Raw genomic sequence first — 22,923 nt, 5'->3', positions numbered from 1 at the left:
GGTGATCTGACTGATTACAGAATGGAGGGTGAGCATGGTTTAGAAGTGGAATAATTAAGAATGTCATTTCAGGGGAAGTTGCGTGGGGCAGAGAGAATGCCATTTTCAGGGGGAGAAATAGGGTTTATTGAAGTTGAAGTGGAAAGAGAATGCAATTTCTGGAATATGTATAGGTCACTCAGGCAAGGTGTCATCAGGGTACATTTAGCACTAGACATGTATATGTGGGAGGGGGTTAGATGAGGGTTAATTGAAGTTTGCAGAAAAAAATAGACATTGTAAGGGAAAGGAGAGAGTAATTTCTACAGCTTGTGTATGTAGTATATGTACAAGGGAGAGTTTGTTGTGCTCCTGAAATATTCATGATTGTGTATATTCGTGGGTTATTGATTGATGCGGCTGGGGTCTAATAGAGCCTAATCCATAACTCAGTTACATTATTTGCTGCACATCATGTTAGCTCTTAGTACTACTGCTATATAGGACAGCTCAGAGGTCATCTAGTGTGTGATAGATTCATTCATCCATTAAGTAATTATGATACTTTTAGCACTGAACCTGTATTACAGGGTCATATAGAGCATGTACTAAATTCTGCATTAAACTCATGTTGGCCAGCTAATAGACATTATGAAAATTAGAACGAATATATGCACCTGGCCTACTATACCTTTCGGCGGGGTACAAAATGGTCCCTATCTGTGCTAGTGGAGCACTGCCTCCGAAAATCACTCGGGCACACTTTTCTATACTTTTCTGTAGGTTTCCAATTATTTTATAGGTATACATGCATTTATATATTAGTTTTACCCAGAACAAACATAACAACTATTCTTAATATCTGTGGTACCGCTCACATGATACCAAGTTCACAATTCGTAGACTTGTCTTTCGAAAAGACCTTGATATGTATACAATCGGGACAACCTACGTCACCGGAAGTGATATCGGACACACAAAAACAATGAAAAAACGCCCGCTTCAAGATAAAAATCGGCTGAAATTATGACATAAAAGCAATGCATCTTCTAAACCTATCGCGCGTCAAAGACAGTGTATTGTTAGAGATTCTATGAAGCTATTAAATATCGTCAAACTAGCTCAGATAATGCAAACACCTCAACACAATATTTTTCGACAGCAGGGATATCGGTCACATTTTATTCAATAAAACGTTAAAAGTTGTAAATAAATAAATTTTGCTGTCACAAAACCTTCCCGTTTACTAATATGTAATATATGACTGTTGAAAGAAAATATTTCATTCATTACGTCTGCTAGTGGAGAAACATAGACGGTGCTTAATTAGAAATTATGAAAGTGATATCGGTCACACTTAGAACTTTAGGGGTAACGGTCACATCCAAAGTTACGAAAACTGAATATTACAGCATTGTACATGTAGTCTTTATTTACGCATTCATGCAACTCCAATGGATACCCCGCCAAAATACTTTTATTTAATTGATTTTTCTAACCCACCATCAGCAAATGGTTGGCAAGCTATAAAAATAGCCTTCCCCTCATTGCTCGTCATCCGTCCGTCTTTTACATATGTTATTTCTCTGAAAGTACTGGAGGGGTTTCATAATCCAGTTAGGTATAACAGATTTCGGAATCAATCCGAAATCGATTTATTTCGATACCGCTACATGTATTTGCCAGAGAGTATAAAGGCTCTTTTTTAAATTTCATGTTTAGAAAGTCATCTTTCTTGATTCTTATAGATGGACTTGTTGCTATGGTTCAAATTCAACATGTGAGCTTAATACTTAATGAACCTTTCTGGAATTTTATAAGTACTACATATATCTCTCTCTCTTATTGTGCATAATGCACCAATGGGAAAACGCGGTAGTCGATAACTTGAAGCTCGTTACCATGTAAACATACAATTATCAAATATCTTGTTCGATATAGATATTTTGATAATAATTTTTAACATAGGATTGTATTTATTAATGCTCATTTTTGAGACAGATAAGATTACAAAATAATGAATATTTGGCTATCTTGAAATTATTTGACGACCACGATGCTTTAAAGCATTCATATACATATAATTACTTTTTCACTGCAACCCTTATATGTATACTCACCAAGCGCATTTGATTTGCTTTATTAATTTGTTTGCATATGATCATTTGTGCTATTGTTTTTAAGATATATTTTAAGTACATTTTCAATCGTTACTGTGTGTTAAATCTGTGGAGAAGTTATTAGTGAACTGACATGTAGAACTGAACTAACGCTATCAGCTAAACAGTTAAAACCCTCAGTGATCCTGTCTATCATGTATTCACGTATTTCTTTAGCTTATAGATCAGTGTGGTTTTCCTTTTGTTTACATCGGATGCCTTTACATCTTAAGTTTTATGTAGTTTCTTGTATATTGTCACTGCGGAGTTATTAGATTATAATTACTTTAACACAGAAACGTACTTCAAATGAGTACAATGGTACTCCATGGAGATGTAGTTTGTCTGCTTGGTAAGGGTTGCCTCAGTTCTACTTTGCTTCAGCAAACGTTCCACGCAAAGACAATGCAAGAACAAAGGGTGTGTACAAATACATGTACAGACAAAAACGAAACAATATACAGTGTACGAATAACCAAAGTATTAAAAAAAAAATAGTTACGATAATAGTCAATGATGTATCATGTATCTCGGTAGTATTTCCTCTTTACCTGAATGATTAGTTAGGGAAAACAACGCTGCAATATTTCAGCAATCTTTACGAAGCGACAAACCATTTCAAAATCTTGACATATTTTCGGTGAATAAAATGTGACCAATAGCCACGCAGTGGAAAAAAAGACGGACGGATGGAGAGCAATAGACGAAAAGCGATTTCAATAGCTCGCTTTACCATTTGCTGATAGGGGGTTAAAATATCGTCTACCAAGATCAGATAAATTCAACAAAAGTATTTTGGCGTCTTATCCACAGTTTTCGTAACTTTGGATGTGACCGTTACCCCTACAGTTCTAAGTGATGTCTTTCATAATTTCTAATTAAGCATCGTATATGATTCTCCACTATTAGATATAATGAATGAAATATTTTCTTTCAACAGTCACATAATACATATTAGTAAACGGAACAGTTTTGTGGCAGCAAAATTTATTTATTTGCAATTTATAACGTTTTAGTGATTAAAATGTGACCGATATCCCTGCTGTCGAAAAATATTGTGTCGAGGTGTTTGCATAATCTGAGCTAGTTTGACGATATCTAATAATTTCACAGAGTCTCTAACAATACACTGTCTTTGACGCACGATAGATTTAGAAGATGCATTGCTTTTATGTCATAATTTCAGCCGATTTTCATCTTGAAGCAGGCGTTTTTCCATTGTTTTTGTGTGCCCGATATCACTTCCGGTGACGTAGGTTGTCCCCATTGTATATGTAAAGTAATAATGTATTGCAAGGAATTTAATGTTTTATACGGTTCAGTTTAATTGCCTAGTAGGTCAGCGACATAAAACAAGCATGATGAAATGTATACAAACGTTGTAATAATTATTTGCATAATCATTACTTTGCTCCATTAGCAGTAATAGGCACCAATGTAGCTCTAAAGACGACACCATTTTCTGTCTAAAAGTCTTTTTAGCAACAATATTGCAGCTATATGAAAATAAACTGCAAATTCTGTCAGAATTTTCATTTAAAATCAGTCATGAATTTCTGCATGTATTGTAACATTGTAAAATATATTAATCTTGACATTTTTTAAAATTTCTGATACACAAATGTACCATAGTCAATGTAGTCACACTTATTATCAATACACTCAGTGAATGTCCACACAGAGTTATCTCCCTGTTCTTCTTAAACAAATTAACATTAAATTTGATAAGATTTATTTATTATCTGTTGAATTTGAATGCAATTTTTTTCAGATTATGCAATTATCATCATATTTTCAAGAAATAATCTTTTGTACATATTGTGATTATAAATAAACGAGAAATAAAAAAGGTTTATATTTAAACACACAGAAAAATAATTTTATTTTAATACATATTTCTTGTGGTAACGTATGTGCTGTCCTTATATGACCATTTTCTGGAAATGAAAGGTGCAAAGATGTGCCTTTTTTACAAAACAATTCAATAACAATATACTCATATGTCTGTATAATTTTATATTCAAGTGATTTTTGGCAGTTAGTAACAATGTTTTGGAACCAACAAAATGCTAAATCTGAATACATTATGTAAATATCGTTTCTAATTATCCTTACCTTTTAATAATTCAACTATCCCTTAGGTATACCAAAATGAACATATATAAAAAAAAGACATCTATCTTTTGTTGATTGCTATCTTCTGTTGATTTAAACAATCTTCTTGTTCAAAGTATCGACCGAAGTGTCACAATTTTGAAATGCCCCTTTCAAACAAATTGTATACAGTGTATTATAAATAAATGTGAATATTAAAAATATTAATTGTGGAGTGGAAATGGGGTGGGGTGGGGAGGTTGGTGAAATAGAATTTCAAATGTCCATGCACATTGATAACAAGGAAAGAAAAAAGGGGGAGGGGGGAGGGCTGTTGCATATTTTATAAATTACACAATATTCTCTCATTTAATATCATATGTAAAAAATAATAATGTAGGCTTTGCATGATTCCCCTGGACATCGAGGTCACCAACTAAGTTAATCTGCAATAAATAAATAAAGGTTGAATAATAATTGTATTTCACATACAGCTGTAAACTTCTGTTTACACTTCAGACTGTAATGCTGGTTTAATTACCACAGGATTTTGACACACACACACACATGTGTGGAAAATACATAAGGAGATTAGTGATTGATAACTTGGTGTAATGGTGTGTCACTACAGACAAGCACAGGTTTACTTATGGTATTTATATAAATGTCAGGCAGATGGAACTCCACTGCAGATTTTACTGCACAACAACAGCTTTTCAATGTGCATCAGTCATTCATTCCAAGGCTATAGTGAGAACTTTTCCTACATGTGCCATTACATATTATATTGGTTATAAGATTAGGTTGTATGGTATGATGGTTTTACCATGTCTAACTCAATAAGCACTAGGATTTAATTGTTTTACAAGGTTAAAATCTTAAGTTTTTATGATCATTGGAACAAAATTTGATGCAATTAGATATAAGTTCAGCCTTATGGTCATTATATAGTAAACAATGAATGATGATAATATTCTCTTTCATTATTCAAAATCACATGTTCATATGCATGTGTGTTGGAGGGGGAGCATGAGGGAAGGGCTTATTATGGTCATATATGTATAGAAATTTTCCATTCTAATTGTAAATATGTATCTGTGAAGCTGTGATAGTGGAGGGTCATATTTTTGTAAAAATTCCTTAATCTAATGGTAAATATGTATGTGTGAGTCTGTGATAGGGGAGGGTCATATTTTTGTAAAAATTCCTTATTCTAATGGTAAATATGCATGTGTGAGTCTGTGATAGGGGAGGGTCATGTTTTTTGTAAAAATTCCTTATTCTAACGGTAAATATGTATATGTGAGTCTGTGATAGGGGAGGGTCATATATATATATATAATAATTCCCCATTCTAATGGTAAATAGGTATATGTGAGTCCGTGATAGGGGAGGGTCATGTTTTTTGTAAAAATTCCTTATTCTAACGGTAAATATGTATATGTGAGTCTGTGGTAGGGGAGGGTCATATATATATATATAATAATTCCCCATTCTAATGGTAAATAGGTATATGTGAGTCCGTGATGGGTCACTTATATAAACATTCCTATTGTAAGTATATCACTCTGCATTTAGTATATCACTCTGCATTTATATAATCCAATTTTGGCTTTCCAATGATGTTGGACTGTGCACAGATGAGATAGAGAGACAGAGTGTTAGGGGTCTATCATTATGTACATCAAAGACTAGAATTCTGAGAAAGGTAGAGGAAGATCAACATAACAACCTGGAGTGAAGGGAGCTTAATTTACAGTTATTTAATCAAACATTTATGCACCATCTGTTTGGTGTACAGTAGTTTGCGAGCATGGTTTAGAGCTGAGTATTCCTAGATAAAAATGGGATGTTACTATATAACTGTTTATTCTGTGTTTGGTGTTCTAGCGCTGTGATGTCTCCTCTTTCCTTCGTTTAACTGATGTATACATTATTTACCTCTGTTTCCTAGGCGTTAACCCGGAATAATGTCTGTTTTCTGTCTTTGTAGTTGCTGATGCCAGTCTGATTAGGAATGACAACACACAAATTGAAGCTGACCAGAGGTAACACAACTTTGTATACCATAATTGCTCACCAATATGCCTTAACACAATCTGTTTTGTATTTGTATATTACAGAGTTATTTGCCCTTGCGGGCAGGTATTGATTGTGGCGTCATGTGTTTGTGAAAGTAATATTTCAGGGGATATAACTCACAACATAATGACGTCACAATAGATACCCATCCCCAAGGGAGGCAACTCTGTAATATGCAAAGACAGAATAACGTTGGTCCTGCATACCATAATTATCCACTCTTAAGACAAAATGGTTAATACAGGATTGTCTGTTAATTGTTGGTATCAGACTAAGAGGCTAGACTGTTACATTGGAAAACATTCCCACATCCAGCTTCCGTAGTTGAGCAGTATAAAAGTAAATGAGGATGCCGTCACATATTACTTTCAGCTCTTTAATATTGTCCTAAAAGATGTATTACAGTAAAAGCTCTCGCATTCCTCGAATACCCCCATTAAAGGGGTTTTACCAGTTGTCAGCTTGATTTAAAGACACAACATGATGTTAATGATGATAATTACACACAATATTTGTGTATCTGATGTGAAAAATTAAAAAAAAACCATGGATATATTTTTATGATAAAGTGATTCTATAAGATAGTAATTCAATTTATTTATGAAATTTATTGTTTTATTGATATGTGTATAAATATCTTCATTCGACAGTGTGGATTTGTTGTCGATGACGACCCCACCTGCACCTAGTAAGACGTCCCGCGTCCCCAAACATCCCGCAGCCCGCGTGCTAGAGGATCAGGTAGAGGAAAATGGAAACGCACAGCACGATGCCAGTCCTCGATCTGTCGACAAAATACTCTTCAGTCCAACTAACAATGTAAAGGTGAGTTCATATATGGGAGATTACTCTCAGCGTTTCAGGTGGTGATAGACTTCTAGGGGAGATAACTCCATCTAGTATTAAATGCTGTGTGGTTGCAGTGCTTTTGCGTAAAGCAGTTTTAATTTTATACTTATTAATTCATTAAACTGAAGGAGACAATAAAAAGATCACTTTCGAAATAGTTTTAAATTTGGAGCCACTAACACTTTAGAGAATGGAAATCATTTATCACTACTGTGATTTCATCAAGATAAATATATATTAGATAAATAAAATTTGAATTTGAAATTGTCAAAATTTGTTTTAAAAGTTGCTCAAAAATGTATTGTGATGGGGAAGAATATGATCAGCTTCAGGTGAAGCTTGTATGGTGTTAGTAACTCAAAGCATTGACTTATACTGATAATGTATGCATAGCGTACCATTTGCTATTGCACAATACAGGGATTGGATATTGATGTTGTATATATCTATATATTTCTATATAATTTACATGTTTATAATTAGATTGTATGCAATGTTGTTACTGTTTGTAGCAATACAGCTTTATGATCGTTGATAATCAAGTATTCAACAAAATTTATAGTTTCTACCTTATTGTTACAAAAAACCAAAAAAAAAGAAGAGGTGTTTAAATATTGACAAATTCTTTTTCACCCCTGAAGAAACACTTAGGCTCTTCTAAATCAAAGACTAGACCAATCCATTATGAAATTTCAGGGTGAATTCGCGAAGGAGTAAAATGCTTTGATTTACCGTCTGTAAAATTTGTTTGATACTTGATTTAAACGTCTGTGTGAGACTATTGATATATAAAGAGCTGTTGTATTAAAACAAAGGCTGTTATTGCAACAGCAGCATGCTTCTATCTTCAATGTCTATCATCGTGTTACTTTTATTTGTAAGTCAAAAATCAATCTATTCCTCCTACAGTTAAATGTAAATTCATGATTCCATAAATCTATAGTTGTATTTTAAATGAAATTTTCTTTTTATATGTGCATTGAAACAGTAAAATATATTAGATTTTTTGCTCAATCCTTTAAAACTTTAAAAGAACCTGATATTGCAAATTCATTTGGATCATTCATCCAATTCATTTCAAATGTTCAGAATTATATTACATTATGTATATCGTTTGTTATGAGAGTAATTGCATCATCTAAGGTATCTTGACAATTACATGGAAATTTTGCAAAAAAAGGAAATGTTTGCTCAAGCTTTAGACATACATGATGTGATTGATGAAGCCATTTTGTTTGAGTCATATACACTACCTGAAAATATAATCCTACCCCAGTAGTAATAAACCAAGGGCAGGTAACCCACTTAACTAAGTCTCTTATTCAAATTTATTTAAAAATCCAAGGAAACGTGTTGGAAACTCCAATTTGAGATTGAAATTGCATGTGGGCCCCATGAGTATGTCTAAGTAATATATGATATACATGTACTGTACAATACGTTTTGATGTTGTTGCTAGTTTTAAAAGACTGAAGCAGGTTTTTGGTTCAAAATGTATTATATAAAATCTCTATGAATATTTGACTTTATTGAAATCTTAACATAGGCAATAATGATAAAGTGGAATTAATGCTTATAAATTTCTTCTGGCACATTTTAACATTGATTTCTGGCTACAAAAGAAATTAAAATGATAATATAAGTTTATCAATGCCTTGTAGTAGAGATGCAAAAAAAATGAAGGATGAAACCTTGTTAAGGATGGAATTCAAGATACAATGCGATATGTGAATCTCAGATGTAGAATAGAATGTGAATTGAAAATAATGTGAATATCAGATACAATCCATGATATGAAATATTGTGTGATTCTGAGGTAAAAGGATAAAATGTGGTAATCACTTACACAAGAAATAGATTGAAGCCTTCAGTACATAACAGTACATATCATACCAGATATAAATAAGAATCACACAGCAAATGAAACTGAATCTCAGATACATTATTAAACAAAAATCTCAAATATAAAATGTGAATCCTAGATACCAAATATGAATCTTAGATTAAAATGTGAATCTTAGATACTTAATGTGAATCCTGAAAATAAAATGTGAATCCTAATTATAACATGTGAATCCTTGATGCAAAATCTGAGTCCTAGATTGAAATGTGAATCTTAGATACTTCACAAAAAATGTGAATCAAAGATACAAAATGTGAATCCTAGATATAGAATGTGAATCCTAGATATAGAATGTGAATCCTAGTTACAAAATGTGAAACTCATACTTAAAATGTTAAATTATGATTATAAAAATGTTTAGAATAATTTTTCTTTGTTTTTTTCTTCTATTGTTATATTTTTTGTACTCTGTGTACTGGGTAGTGGTATGTTGTTTCACAATTTTTTCCTATGTAACACTTCGGGATATATTACTGTAGCCTACACCAGCTACAGAACACTAATTGATTGTCATAAGGAAATTAATGAAATTTATTAGGAAATTCAAGATAATTATAAGTGCCTTTCATTATAGATTTTTTTTTCGTTTTAAATTTCTTTCTTATTTGCTATAGAATGGTACTTTATTACTTCATTAATATTCCGTATTCCTCATATTTAATACTAGTCCAACACAATTAACAAAATGATCAAATCTAAACTAAACAGTGTTATGTAATGCTATACATATATACAGTTATTTATCTCAATAATCACTCTTTTGATTATGTTGTTTTGTATCACAAACTTGTTTTTTTCAATTTTGCCTTACACCTCTTGGCCAGACTCTCCATTAGGGAACTCAAAGTTGTCTCCCTTTGATAGTATTTTGAGTTACAACTTCAACAAAAAACAAAAACTTTGTTTAATAAAATGAGCTTTAAGATACAAAAATATGTATACAGTTATATTCTGGAAGTGTAAATACAATTTATTTTCATTTTAGGTGCATGTTTTCTTTAAAAATAATAATTGTGATATCTTAAAGACAAGTTTAATTGGATTTCAATTGCAGACTTTTGAATTTCCTTTCGAAAAAAAAATGGGATAATAGATTAATTTGATTTTGTTTTTATCAAATGTGTATTTCCTTATTAAACTTGAGAGAGGTCTAAAAATATTCAGCTATTGAATATTAATAATTTTTTCCTGCATCCAGACATTCTGAGTGAGAGAATATTCAAGCTTAATCAGAAGCAATGCTTGAGCTTGATTCTTTGGTAGATTTGCTTCATAGCTGCTTTGTGTGATAGAAAACAAGATAAATTTGAACAAGAGCTAATCTGTTATAGAAGAAAACCCAGTTTTATGTAATGGTTGACTCTATTTACGACGACTGCGATGTCATTTCTCTTGACCTTGTTCTTTACCTGTAGCCGCAGTCACCACCCGATGAAATTGACGGTACCAGATATTATGATGCTTATGACTTTCCACCCACTGCCAGGGGCCGTAACTCTAGAGGCTCAAAGGTATTGGAGAGTTTACAAGTCCGGTGTCTCATGCCTTAATGTATCCTAATTCTTATATCCTATATGCCTGCTTCTGCTCTCACTAATACCACAAATTGTATTTATATAGGTGTTGGCCACAGAAAGAATCTCCGTTGTGATGACCTGGCCCCTCTTCAGTTTTTTTTTTTTTTTTAAGTTTTGTATAATTTTTTACAGCATGTTTATATTATTTGGAATTATTAAATACTTTAATGATTATTTACTTAGATAGAGCTTATTTGGAACTTTAATATTCTACATTTGCATATTATAGAGTTATCTGCACTTGCGGGTAGGTATTGATTGTGACGTCATGTGTTTGTGACTCATTATTTTTGGAGAAAAAGACGTGAATTGCACTCACAAAATAATGACGTCACAATGGATACATACCCGCAAGGGAGCTAACTCTGTAATATGCAAAGACGGCATATGTCATCTGAAGATAGAAGAAAATTGACAACCTGAAATCAATCTGAAGATCTAAGACTTTCACTGATTTTCAAATAAAATAAAACAAAGTAAAATAAAATAATAGAACCAACGAAAAAAAAAAAAAAATACAATTCATCATAGAGGAAAAAGATGTTAGTGTAAGATAGAATCCATAGAAATCTGTATAACAACACACATTAAGGTTTTCAGGATTAGTAATAATGAAGGTCAATCTTTGTCTGCTGTTTCTCTCTAGTTTCTAGTATGACATCTATCTGCATATCTACTGCATTGCATGCTAGCTCTACTGCATGTGCCTTATCGTATATAAATGTATTCACCTGTCTGTAGATATACATTGTACATGTATGTGTTTGTAAGAATCGGTGCATTTTATTTATTATTCTTTTTTTCTTTCATTTTTTGCAGGTGTGAGTTATTTTTTCTTTATTCTTTTTTTACCTTTTTTTTGGTTGGTTTACCTTTTTTTCATATAAAAAATGGATTATTTAATTATCAATTAAATATATTTACTGATAAATAATTTAAACATTTTAAAGTCAATGTTTGAATGTGATGTAAAAATCTGCAAAAAAATGTTCTTGGGTTTATGACCTATAATAGAATATTTAAACAACATGAGTAGAACCTGACATTTAGATGAAAATATTGCTTATGCTAGCACTATCAATAGATAGAATAATTAGAAGAATTACTGACCTAATTGTAATCACACAACAAAATAGAAATACATGTTCAGAGATCACATGATTTAAATTAATTTATTTCTTAAATAAAGGATTCATTTAAAGACAGCAAAAAGTCCCTCCCTTGATGCAGTCAATGGGATTGTCATGATAAGAATACAATGACACTAAATTGACCAATAGGTTTAATGTTTACCCCAACAAAGACTTGTTTGCTCCAGGTTTCCACTCTTTGTCACTGAATATATTATTTGACTTTGTGACGGTGATGATAATTCTGTTACTGTGCTGTTCAATTTGAAACTAATATTGACTCCAAAACTGAGTTATTGACTCCAGAGCAGAGACAGTGACTCTTGGACTGCAACAATCACTCTCAAACTGTGACATTGGCTTTATAACTGAGATTTGGTACATGTATTGACTCATGATGTATGACATTGACAGACTCTGTTACTATGACATTGACCGATGGCTGTGATATTGACTCTGTGTCTGAGGACAGAGATACATGAATCTTCATTCACAACTCATGACTTATTGATTCCATGATATCAACTCATTGACTATGACATTGACTCATGGATTGTGACATTGACTCATGGATTGTGACATTGACTCATGGATTGTGACATTGACTCATGGATTGTGACATTGACTCATGGATTGTGACATTGACTCATGGATTGTGACATTGACTCATGGATTGTGGCATTGACTTGCTGATTGTGGCATTGACACGTGGATTGTGATGTTTACTGGTGGATTGTGATATTTACTCTAGAACTCACCATGACGTTTTTTGTCTCGCATCCTAAAAAAATTAAATCTATAATAGACAATAAGTCGTTGATAGTGACTCTGTGACTGTGTTATTTTTACAGAACTGTATTGTGACTCCTTAATGAAGATATCACTCTTAAACAAAGGTGATTTGTTTTACCTAGATAATAACAGATACACAGATATGAAGACGCCTATATATTGATTTCTGACTGATGGATATTTCTGATGTGTAAGGTCTTCGCGATTGTAATCTGTATAAATTACGCTACAGCAGACTAGTGTGTTTGATACTCTTGTGATCAATATTCGTCTCCAGCAGAAATAGAGGAAAAAATGCCTTAGGCAATCCCTCATAATATATTTACTCAGATTGTACCACTGGATTGATAAACATGTGCACGTATCACCTGAACAGTAACTGTGTAGGATTAAGGGAAAAAAAACATCCAGTAGAAAATCAATTGCTGCAATGTGTTACATGTGTCTGAACGGTACACTGTGAAATCTCGGCCATTATGCATCACTCTACACCAGCTGACAAGAAGATTAAATTTGAGAAACGAAGAAAACAGGCATGACGAGGTTTTTTTTTATGTTTCCCATACTTGGCTGCATGCATTGGCTTATTGTATCTTAAACATTGGCTGATCTACATATGTGTGTACTGTGGCTGTACACGTGTTTATACGGAGGGCTCGGTACTTAAATGCTGTACACATGTGTTCAATGTCGAGTCGTCAAATTATTCTATTTTTATATTGGTGTATAAATATGCTTGTACTTTGTAACTTCCTGTCGTTAGTGACTATACTAGGATATATTTCATATTAGATTTATACAGTCGTTTCTGATGTAGCTAAAACCGACGTGTTACAATCAAGATGTATCCAATTCTCTTTACCATGGATAACAGCTAGGATGTAGCTTTTTGTGTCATTATTAGAAGTGATAGATTGTCACATTTAATTATGGAACAACTGTTATTTTACTTTTGAATTACTGTTTCTGCGTCATTGCGAACAAGATCTTTTGACAAATTGGATACCAAGTGTTAGAGTGTCGATTTTAATCATGAAGAAAAGATTTTAAGGATTTGTATGTGAATTAATATGGACATAGATAGGATTCTAACAAGGTGGATAATGATGATATTATGGAGTAGTATATAATGGGAGGGTCTGCATCAACAGCGCCGCGTGAGGACGCTGTAAGTGTACCGGAGAGTGTGTCAGGGTACAAATCTGTATATGCATATTACAGAGTTATCTGCATTTGTGGGTAGGTATTGATTGTGACGTCATGTGTTTGTGAGTGCAATGTTATAATTTTCGGAGAAAATGACATGAATTGCACTCACAAAACAATGACGTCACAATGGATACCTACCCGCAAGGGAGCTAACTCTGTAATATGCAAAGATGGAACTGTAGATTATAATCTTTATCAATAGATGATTTTGAGATCACCTTTACATGATGACATTGTCTTGTTATTTGCTCTGGATCCATATTACCACCAGCCCAGAATACTTATAAATACAAAATTGAGTTTGAATTCTATGAGGGGCAGTTACCAGGTACTGACAGTAGTTCAATGGTCTTGCTCCAGTACTCTTCTTCTAGTACTATGGCTTTCTTCCACCTGCTAAAATGATTCTAGATGGTAAAGTGATAAAAAAAAAAACAACAAAAAAAACTTACAAATGAGTGATCATGTGTCAGGCTTATGACAATAAAATAATGTAGGAATGGGGAGAACAATTCAAATTTTTGTAAACAGATTAAGATCTAACTGCAGACCTGTGAAATGTAATGTATTGGTCTCTATAGATTTACTGATATAATCAAAATCAAGTATTAAGCTACTTGCATAGTGTTAATCTTCACTCTATATCCATCAAAACATGTATCTATATTGTAGATTTAGCTTGTAGTTTGTATTAATGTATTATTTTCTAAAGATACATTATACAGTCTCTGTTACCTTTGTGCTCCATGTTAATTGGTCATTAAAAATAGTACTTTATCTGTGATAGAGTTATTTAACGCTCTCAAGGTATCATCAAGAGGCGAAAGGTCAAGTTTTAAGTTATAACACGCTCAAGGTATCATAAAGGTGAAAGGTCAACGTTTTGGTTTTATGCGAGGGATGGAGGAATTTATGGGAAGAGACCATTGGAAAGAGCCTCAAATAAGAGTGAAATTATCATGGCATGGAAATATCACCTTAATTAAATCTAAGTAAACATATCAACTTGTGGAATTTTTGACATGTTAATAATTCAAAGGTTTTTCTGTATTTGCATATTACAGAATTATCTGCACTTATGGGTAGGTATTGATTGCGATGTCATGTGTTTGTGGGAGTAACATATGTGAATTTTGCTCACAAAAAATGACATCACAACAATCTCTCCCAGGGTTCATAGCGGTCCCCACTTTCACCTCTGTCAAAGGCTCACTAATTGACCGTCTGTTGACCTCGGGTCACAAAATATCATGTCATGACGATTGTTTTATACATTGTGCCCACTTTATATTTGACTTAACAGTGATTGTTTTTGAAATGGCGGACGTCGTATACAAATGGCGGACGTCGTATACAAATTTTGACTATTTACTTACAAGTAAATCTAGTGTATCTGCAAAAGAATCCATTATTGTTTGGTTTGATATTGAATGATCAAATTATATCATGTCAGAACTGACAGTCGTTTACAGGGAATGATACAGAGAATGATACAAAAGGAAACTTGCAATATGTATTAAAGAATTTGGTATGCGTCCGAAATACGTTTTTCAAGATTTTTGAGGATTCTTGAAGAATACAGAGGTGAAATTGTGGGGACCGAAATGCACCCTGGGAGAGATTGACGTCACAATAGATACCTATCTGCAATGGAGATAACTTGTAATGTGCAAAGACTGAATAGTTGTACAGCACAAAAATGATCACACCAAATATAGTTTAGATCTGACTAAGTGAGAATATTGATACCTGAAAATATCCATGTTTAAAGTACATCCTTATTTGTGTTGATGAAGGAATCAAGTAATGTTTTGTTTTCCTTCATTTCTTCATCAATCAATCACTTAGTAGTTTAATATATCTACATAAATATCATCAAGATGTTTTTAATTGTAGCAGAACATGTTCATGTTTTGATAGAATTAAGGGTATAGGGGGAGAAAAACTTAAAGCTTGAAAATAATCCTTTTTGCTGACATTTTTCTCTTGTTTATTTTTGTAGAGTGATGGGGATGGGGATCGAAGTGGTTACAAGATGGAAAACCAGGAGTCGGTAGTACAACTCGTCCAAGTAAGTCATCATACTTGTAGATATCTCGGTAATAATTAAACTAAATTAGGAGGGGAAATGGAACTTTTGTCTCATTTATACGTTTTTTGTGTATACATTTATCTTTCAGATTGGGGGTTAATTGAAAATTTTTGAATATTTAGGTATTCAGTTGATATTACAACTTTGTTTACATTCTGAACATTCATTTTTGATTCTTAATGAACGTGAATTCTTCACACAAATTTATAATTATTAATTTTTGAAGATGTGACTTGTGCATGTCTAGATCATTTTAAACTCTCACGATAAATATCTTATATTGTTACTAATTAAAATTAACTCCATTGAAAAAATGTAAATAATTCTGAGTCTGAATTAATATTAAGCCATATGCTTCAGGTATTGTTTCGTTCGTTATCTTAGTACTTATTATTTTGTGCTATTTCTTTATATTTAAAGATGCTCCACCGCCGACAAATGGTCTTTTTTCACTATCAAAAACAGGAGCAGATGATTTAGTATTTTTCTTCAGTTACAAAAGTTACTTACTTTACACCATTACCACCATGGAAAAGTTTGAGCTTCTTATTTTTTCTTCAAGTTAAAAATATGAAAAATAATTAATTGCATCCCGAAAAAATTCCTTGGCACTATATCCTAAATGGAATAAGGTACTGATTGCGCATGTACCTAAGGCAAATAAATTATTTTGTATTATTTTTTTGTGTTAATTAGACATATATATACACGATTAAACACCAATTATTGTTCATATAATGAATATCATTTATGTGCTGTCAGAGGTGGAGCATCTTTAATATTAGAATAACAATTAGTTTGTTGGATAGAACAATAAACTTCCAGTAATACTGACATCTTCAACACAATCCCACCCATAGAGATATTAATTCCTCACAAAGCTTGACTGTTTTATAATGCCATTGTGATAGAGTGTCAACAATGCTTGCCACACAGTATTATAATAAGTGTTGGATTGTGATTTGTATTGTTTGTGATTTCTGGTGGATTCTGTATACCAACTTTCTTTTGTGGTACTAACTTTCGGGATTTACATATCAATTCAAATTTGTGGAGATTAATTTTTTGCAGATTCAAAATCTGAACTGAAATATCTTTCAATAGTATCAAAGTAAATAATAATTTGTGGAGGCAAACTTTTGGGATTTAAAATGAATTGTAAATATCACGAAAGTAAATCACATATCAAAAAAGTTGGCTTACAGTATATGAACTCAAATTACAATGAATGATATCACAGATGTGTTTAAACCATAATTTAAAGTGAATATCACTCAAAAATAATACTGAAAACATTGCACACATAATCAGGAGTAAAGAGTTTTCCCCTTAAATTATGGTTAAATAAAAATAAACAGATAAAATATTTGATGCATTAAAAGAATATCCAAGCTTTTAGTTTCTATGGCAAACTTTGATTCTTCACTAAAAGTGCATTACAAAAGGGTTTTTTCGTCTACTGATATATATATATATACATTGTATATCAGATTAATTTCAATGTGCTTTCATCGTTGTTCCGCAGGAGAAGAGTTCACAGGTAGAGTATACCCCTACATTCTGTGTGATAATGCTTCTAACTGCAATCTGTTGAAGCTCCACGGGACCCAACTCTAGTTGGAGACCTCTTGGATCACGCCCTAGTTGAGACCCATGGGATTTAGCTCTAGTTTGAGCCCTACAGGATCTGACTTTATGAATTTTGTTATCTCCATTCCCTTGATGGCAGTTCACACTAATACGTTGATTTTGAGATACCAGAATGGTGCAAGTGAAGTACAATTTATTGTTGATTAGTCTCATCTTCCACTAATTGTGATGTCATATTTTGATGTGGTTTTTGTGATGTCACCATCACTAGGTGGTGGGAATAATTGACAGTAAATATAATATACCAACATCGTTTTAGTATCTGGAAAGCTTCCTATTCAATGTCCACTCATATTTTCCCTTCAAACTCCCCTAACATACACCAGTCACAATAATTCTGTGAAATTCTGAGATCAAAAGAATGTATGAATCATTATCATGTCTATGTTTTATGAACAATATCCTCCTAGCATGTCTTCAAAAGCAGTTTAAAAACAATTAAGTTATTGTGTAAAATGATATATATAGCATGATTTTGTTCTTTTCCTTCAAAATGATAATAAGGTCAAGGTCATCTGGATTAAAATTGGATACATAACAGTACAGTGTGTTGTTGAATTGGGTCAAGGTCGTTGGCATGGTCTATAACATTACAAAGTTGATGGTTGGTTAGAGGTTTTGTTAAACTTGGTTCAAGGTCATGATCGTTAGAATGTGATGTCATCAGTGTCATAATTGAACAATTGTTATCAAATTAGATATGCAAGTCTTCAAATTGCAATTGATTAATTTAAACTCTAAACCATGATGACATATATTACATAGGAATTCTTATGGCAATAAAACCATCAAATCTAAATAAAAACTTCAACGTCAACATCAACAATTTTATATATGCATTAACTCATTCAACCCTGAAGACACAAATGGACGGTCCTATTTCTAAGGCTGAGAGTGCATTGTGAAATTTCAGGGGTAACTGAGTTATTTATTTTACCTGACCAGATCTACTGTATACAATGTACTATACATATGTATATATCTATATTTTGTTGATAGTGAATGTGATGTGCATGGTTATTTTACTGCTGACTGTATGCCCATGTGGGATTGTGATCTTGGCTCTATCAATATTAACATATAAATTCTACAACCGACATGCTAATTTTCAGACCCTAGAATGATAGCTAATGTTTAGAGCCTGGATTGACTGCTAATGTTTAGAGCCTGGATTGACTGCTAATGTTCAGACCCTGAATTAATTGCTAATGTTTAGACCCTGGATTGACTGCTAATGTTTAGACCCTGGATTGACTGCTAATGTTTAGACCCTGGATTGACTGCTAATGTTTAGAGCCTGGATTGACTGCTAATGTTCAGACCCTGAATTAATTGCTAATGTTTAGACCCTGGATTGACTGCTAATATTTAGACCCTGGATTGACTGCTAATGTTTAGACCCTGGATTGACTGCTAATGTTCAGACCCTGGATTGACTGCTAATATTGAGTCTCTGTATTGACTGGTGAAGGGTGTGAATTACTGGTATTTTAAGAATTGATATTAGGTCACAACTGATTTTGTTTTATAAATACCATTATAAAACTTTAATAGTAAAGATATAATCATGTTTTCTGAATCTTGTTTGCTGTTAAATTGCTTTGCTGTTTTGTTGAATAACTTGAATTTGATTAATTTCTTGTAAAATTTCTATTGATTAGATAAATTATGAAGTTTTTGTAAACATAGAGATATAAAGTATTGATAACATGGCTAGGTTAGAGGCTGAACTATTTAAATAATTCTGAAATATAGAATTTGGTGTATATAATATGCAGAAAAAACTTCATAAAACCTTCTAAATGAATTTAGTATACAGACAGACAAATCGTTTAAGAATTTCACTTACATAACACAAGGTTAAGGTCCTAATGCATCACAAGTTGGTTTTCCATTCCATCTTTTTGTTACACAGATTTATCTGCCCTTGTGAGCAGTTTTGGATTAGCACTTCATTTTGTATGAGAAATGTCATAAAGGAGCGAGAAAACTACATAATTTTCTCGTAATTGTATGACAATAAATATATGCTGGTAAGGGGGATAACTCTGTGTAACAATGAGAAACCCAGTGTTTTATCACAATTCACTCACAATTTGTTGACTTTTCCCTGCATAAAATGTTCACTTGCCAAAATAAATGTAAAATAAAATAAATGATAAGTATTCCTGACCACTACTTTGGTGCAAACAAGATCTTTAGTGATATATGGAATCAATACTCATCAATATACTATCCACATATCAAATATGAAGAATTTATGGTGGAAATGTTTGTACAATTAACTCAACTGTTATGTAATCATGTATGAGGTATCATAACTTTATTAAAGATTAAACAAATATACATATGATGAAGGATAATTAATTTACATGTGAGCCAGAAAGTTTTAATTGATTTATATGTAAGCCAGAAAGTGATATTATTTATGTCTAATTATAACAAATAACCTTTGTATTCAGTGTCTTAACAAACGGATTATCATAAGTATAAACAGATACAGATATTTAAAAAAAATAATCCTTTAACATTATAAATATTGGGGTATGAAACCTATGTAAATTTCTTCCAGATTCTTAACAATAATACATTAACAATATAAAGAGAGTGATATCATTGTTTACAAGCTTTGGCCACAAGAGCTAGATGGTGTGACTTGATTTCAGACCAGAGATGCTTGGTAGAGCTTGAAGCAGAAAAAGTCTTACCTCGGAAGGGTAATACAAGTGCCATAGAAAACCACCTAGTGCTGTTACAATGTACTTTCTTTAATTTACAGATTTAAATCCTGGATGAAAATAAAAATGTGTTTTAAATGCATGGTAGAATTCACTAGTGATTGTTTGTAATATTGTTGTTAACAGTGAACCCTTGATAATCTAAACACTTACGTCCCCTGCCCAGACTCTCAGATTGTGAATTTTCTGAACTGCTGTAATTGTTAGGTCATTTGACCGAAGGTCAGGATGACCTATTGTCATCGTGTTTTGTCTGTCGTCGTGCGCCGTCCGTCGTCCACCGTCCGTCGTGCGTAAAACTATTTATACAAAAGCCTACTCCTCCTAAACCCTTGAGTGAATTACATCCATATTTGGCATGAAACATCCTTGGGGAAGGACAATCATATTTCATATAAATGAGATAGGTCCGACCCCTAGGGGCAGATTGGCGGGGCCCCAAAAGGGCAAATTTTCTTAATTTTAGCTTTAAAATCCTACTCCTCCTTCATCCTTGAATAGATTACATCTATATTTGGTGTGAAACATCATTGGGGAAGGACAATCATATTTTATATAAATGAGGCTGGTCAGACCCCTAGGGGCTGAGGGGTGGGGCCCCAAAAGGGCAAATTTTCTTAATTTTAGCTTTAAAATCCTACTCCTCCTTCATCCTTGGATGGATTTCATCTATATTTGGTGTAAAACATCATTGGGGTAGGACAATTATATTTTATATAAATGAGCCTGGTCCGACCCCTAGGGGCTGAGGCCCCAAATGGGGAAATGTTCTTAATTTTAGCTTTAAAATCCTACTCCTCCTTCATCCTTGGATGAATTTCATCCATATTTGGTGTGAAACATCATTGGGGAAGGACAATAATATTTTCTATGAATGAGTCTTGTCCGACCTCTATTGACAGAAGGGTGGGGTCCCAAAAGGGCAAATTTTCTTAATTTTAGCTGGCCCACTTCCTGTTTTCAGGTTTTGGTCTCCGATCTCAATCAAAATTGGTCTATAGGGGTTTTAATTGATGCCGAACAACATGCAAACATTTTCGTAAAGATTTTGGTATGCCAAGATGGCCGCTGGCCCACTTCCTGTTTTAAGGTTTCAGTCTCCGATCTCAATGAAAATTAAATTGGTATATAGGGGTTTTAATTGATGCTGAACAACATGCAAACATTTTTCGTTAAGATTTCGGTATTCCAAGATGGCTGCTGGCCCACTTCCTGTTTTCAGGTTTCAGTCTCCAATCTCAATGAAAATTAATCTATAGGGGTTTTAATTGATTTAGAAGGGGTAACTTTAGGTGAGGACGATCATATTTTATAAAGGACCAAGCTAAGACCCATTGGGATAGTACGGCGGAGGTCCAAAATGGGAGCTTTGCTGAAATTTGGCTTTAAAATCTGACTCCTCCTTATATTAATCCTTGAATGGGTTACAACCATATATGGATGAAGGGCTACCAAGTTTGTTCAACAAATGACATTTACCTATTTCAGAAACTTAAATATTCAACTAAGGAGTTCCTTATATTGTTTATATTAATCGTTAACTACTACTTTATACTGTGACTTTGTTGTTTTGTACCATGAGTCAGATGAGCGTTAAGGCCCATGGGCCTCTTGTTTTCTTAGTTATCAAGCCCTTTCCCTGAAGCTACCATTCAGATTGTCAGTTTTTAGCAATATCGTGGGTTCACAGTATTAACTTAGTTAACTTAACACAGAAGGAGCACATTCAATAATTTTTTTTTCATGTTCTGTTTCTCTTTGTCATCAAATTTTCCCATGTAAGGCTGCTAGTTTGGCCATCAGGTCATATATTTGAATTAAGACAATGTCATAGGCCTTCGACAACGAATAAAAGTATATCCTAGCTGATTTAGTACATTAGATCATATCAAAACCTTGCAAATATGCTAAGATAAACCTTATCCCTAATTACAATTCATCCACTGCTTGTAGCCAGTGTGTTATAGTAAGAAAATATAATTTCAAAATCGAAGTCATATTTGTCGAGACTGTGAGAGCACTTTCCCACCATGAGACGATACTATGACCAAATAATGCCCTTTCAATAAGCTATTATTAGACCATTAGGGGTTAAGCACATCACCCTCACATTTGTATAATGATCCCCTGTTCTATCATCATAATGAATACAATTGGTTAAAGTTTTTATCTCTGGTTTATTTTGTGGCCTTTACTGGTGTTTCTGATTATCAACATGTGTAGTACAGTCTTTGTTTATAAAGCTAGGTAGACTGGATCTGGTATGAAACGGCCAACTGTATGTATTAGTGATTAATTTAATTTCTTCTCACTCAAAAGTATTTAAAATCTCATGTTTTGTCTGTTTTGACACAGGTCCTGAAATACTCTCAGTCCGAGTGGAACAAATTAAAACAAGACCTGGACCTAGAGTTCCAGGCCAAACTACTCAATAAAGAAAGGGAATGGAGTCGAAAACTTGCCGACCGAGAGAAAAATTTATCTCACTTTGAAGAGCAATGCAAGAGCTATAAACAAGCCAACCAGGACATGAGGTATAAGATATGTCTTTCATAATAAATACAAATACTGCACAGATTATCATTGTCATATTTGCTGTAATTAGCACCCTTCCTCTTTTCTGGAGAAGAGTTATCAGTTTGCAAAAGAATTTAGATAGTGAAAAGTAT

At 33.1% G+C, this 22,923-nt stretch overlaps 1 protein-coding gene across 4 annotated transcripts in view; it reads left to right on the top strand.

Moving 5' to 3' along the window:
* LOC138335107 (transforming acidic coiled-coil-containing protein 3-like) overlaps window positions 1-22,923 on the top strand; it is a 53,465-nt gene that overhangs the window by 19,163 nt on the left and 11,379 nt on the right. Inside the window, exons 7-12 of one of the 4 annotated variants that reach the window (XM_069284031.1) lie at window positions 6,226-6,280; window positions 6,965-7,139; window positions 10,482-10,577; window positions 15,777-15,845; window positions 17,392-17,406; window positions 22,610-22,788. In XM_069284031.1, coding sequence (XP_069140132.1) covers window positions 6,226-6,280; window positions 6,965-7,139; window positions 10,482-10,577; window positions 15,777-15,845; window positions 17,392-17,406; window positions 22,610-22,788 — 589 coding nt within the window. The remainder of the gene's footprint in view (window positions 1-6,225; window positions 6,281-6,964; window positions 7,140-10,481; window positions 10,578-15,776; window positions 15,846-17,391; window positions 17,407-22,609; window positions 22,789-22,923) is intronic. The other 3 variants (XM_069284033.1, XM_069284032.1, XM_069284034.1) reach the window with 3 other exon arrangements.

Source organism: Argopecten irradians, chromosome 11, assembly GCF_041381155.1.
Source record: "Argopecten irradians isolate NY chromosome 11, Ai_NY, whole genome shotgun sequence".
In the NCBI taxonomy this organism is placed as follows: domain Eukaryota; kingdom Metazoa; phylum Mollusca; class Bivalvia; order Pectinida; family Pectinidae; genus Argopecten; species Argopecten irradians.
This window is presented reverse-complemented; position numbering and strand designations above follow the sequence as displayed.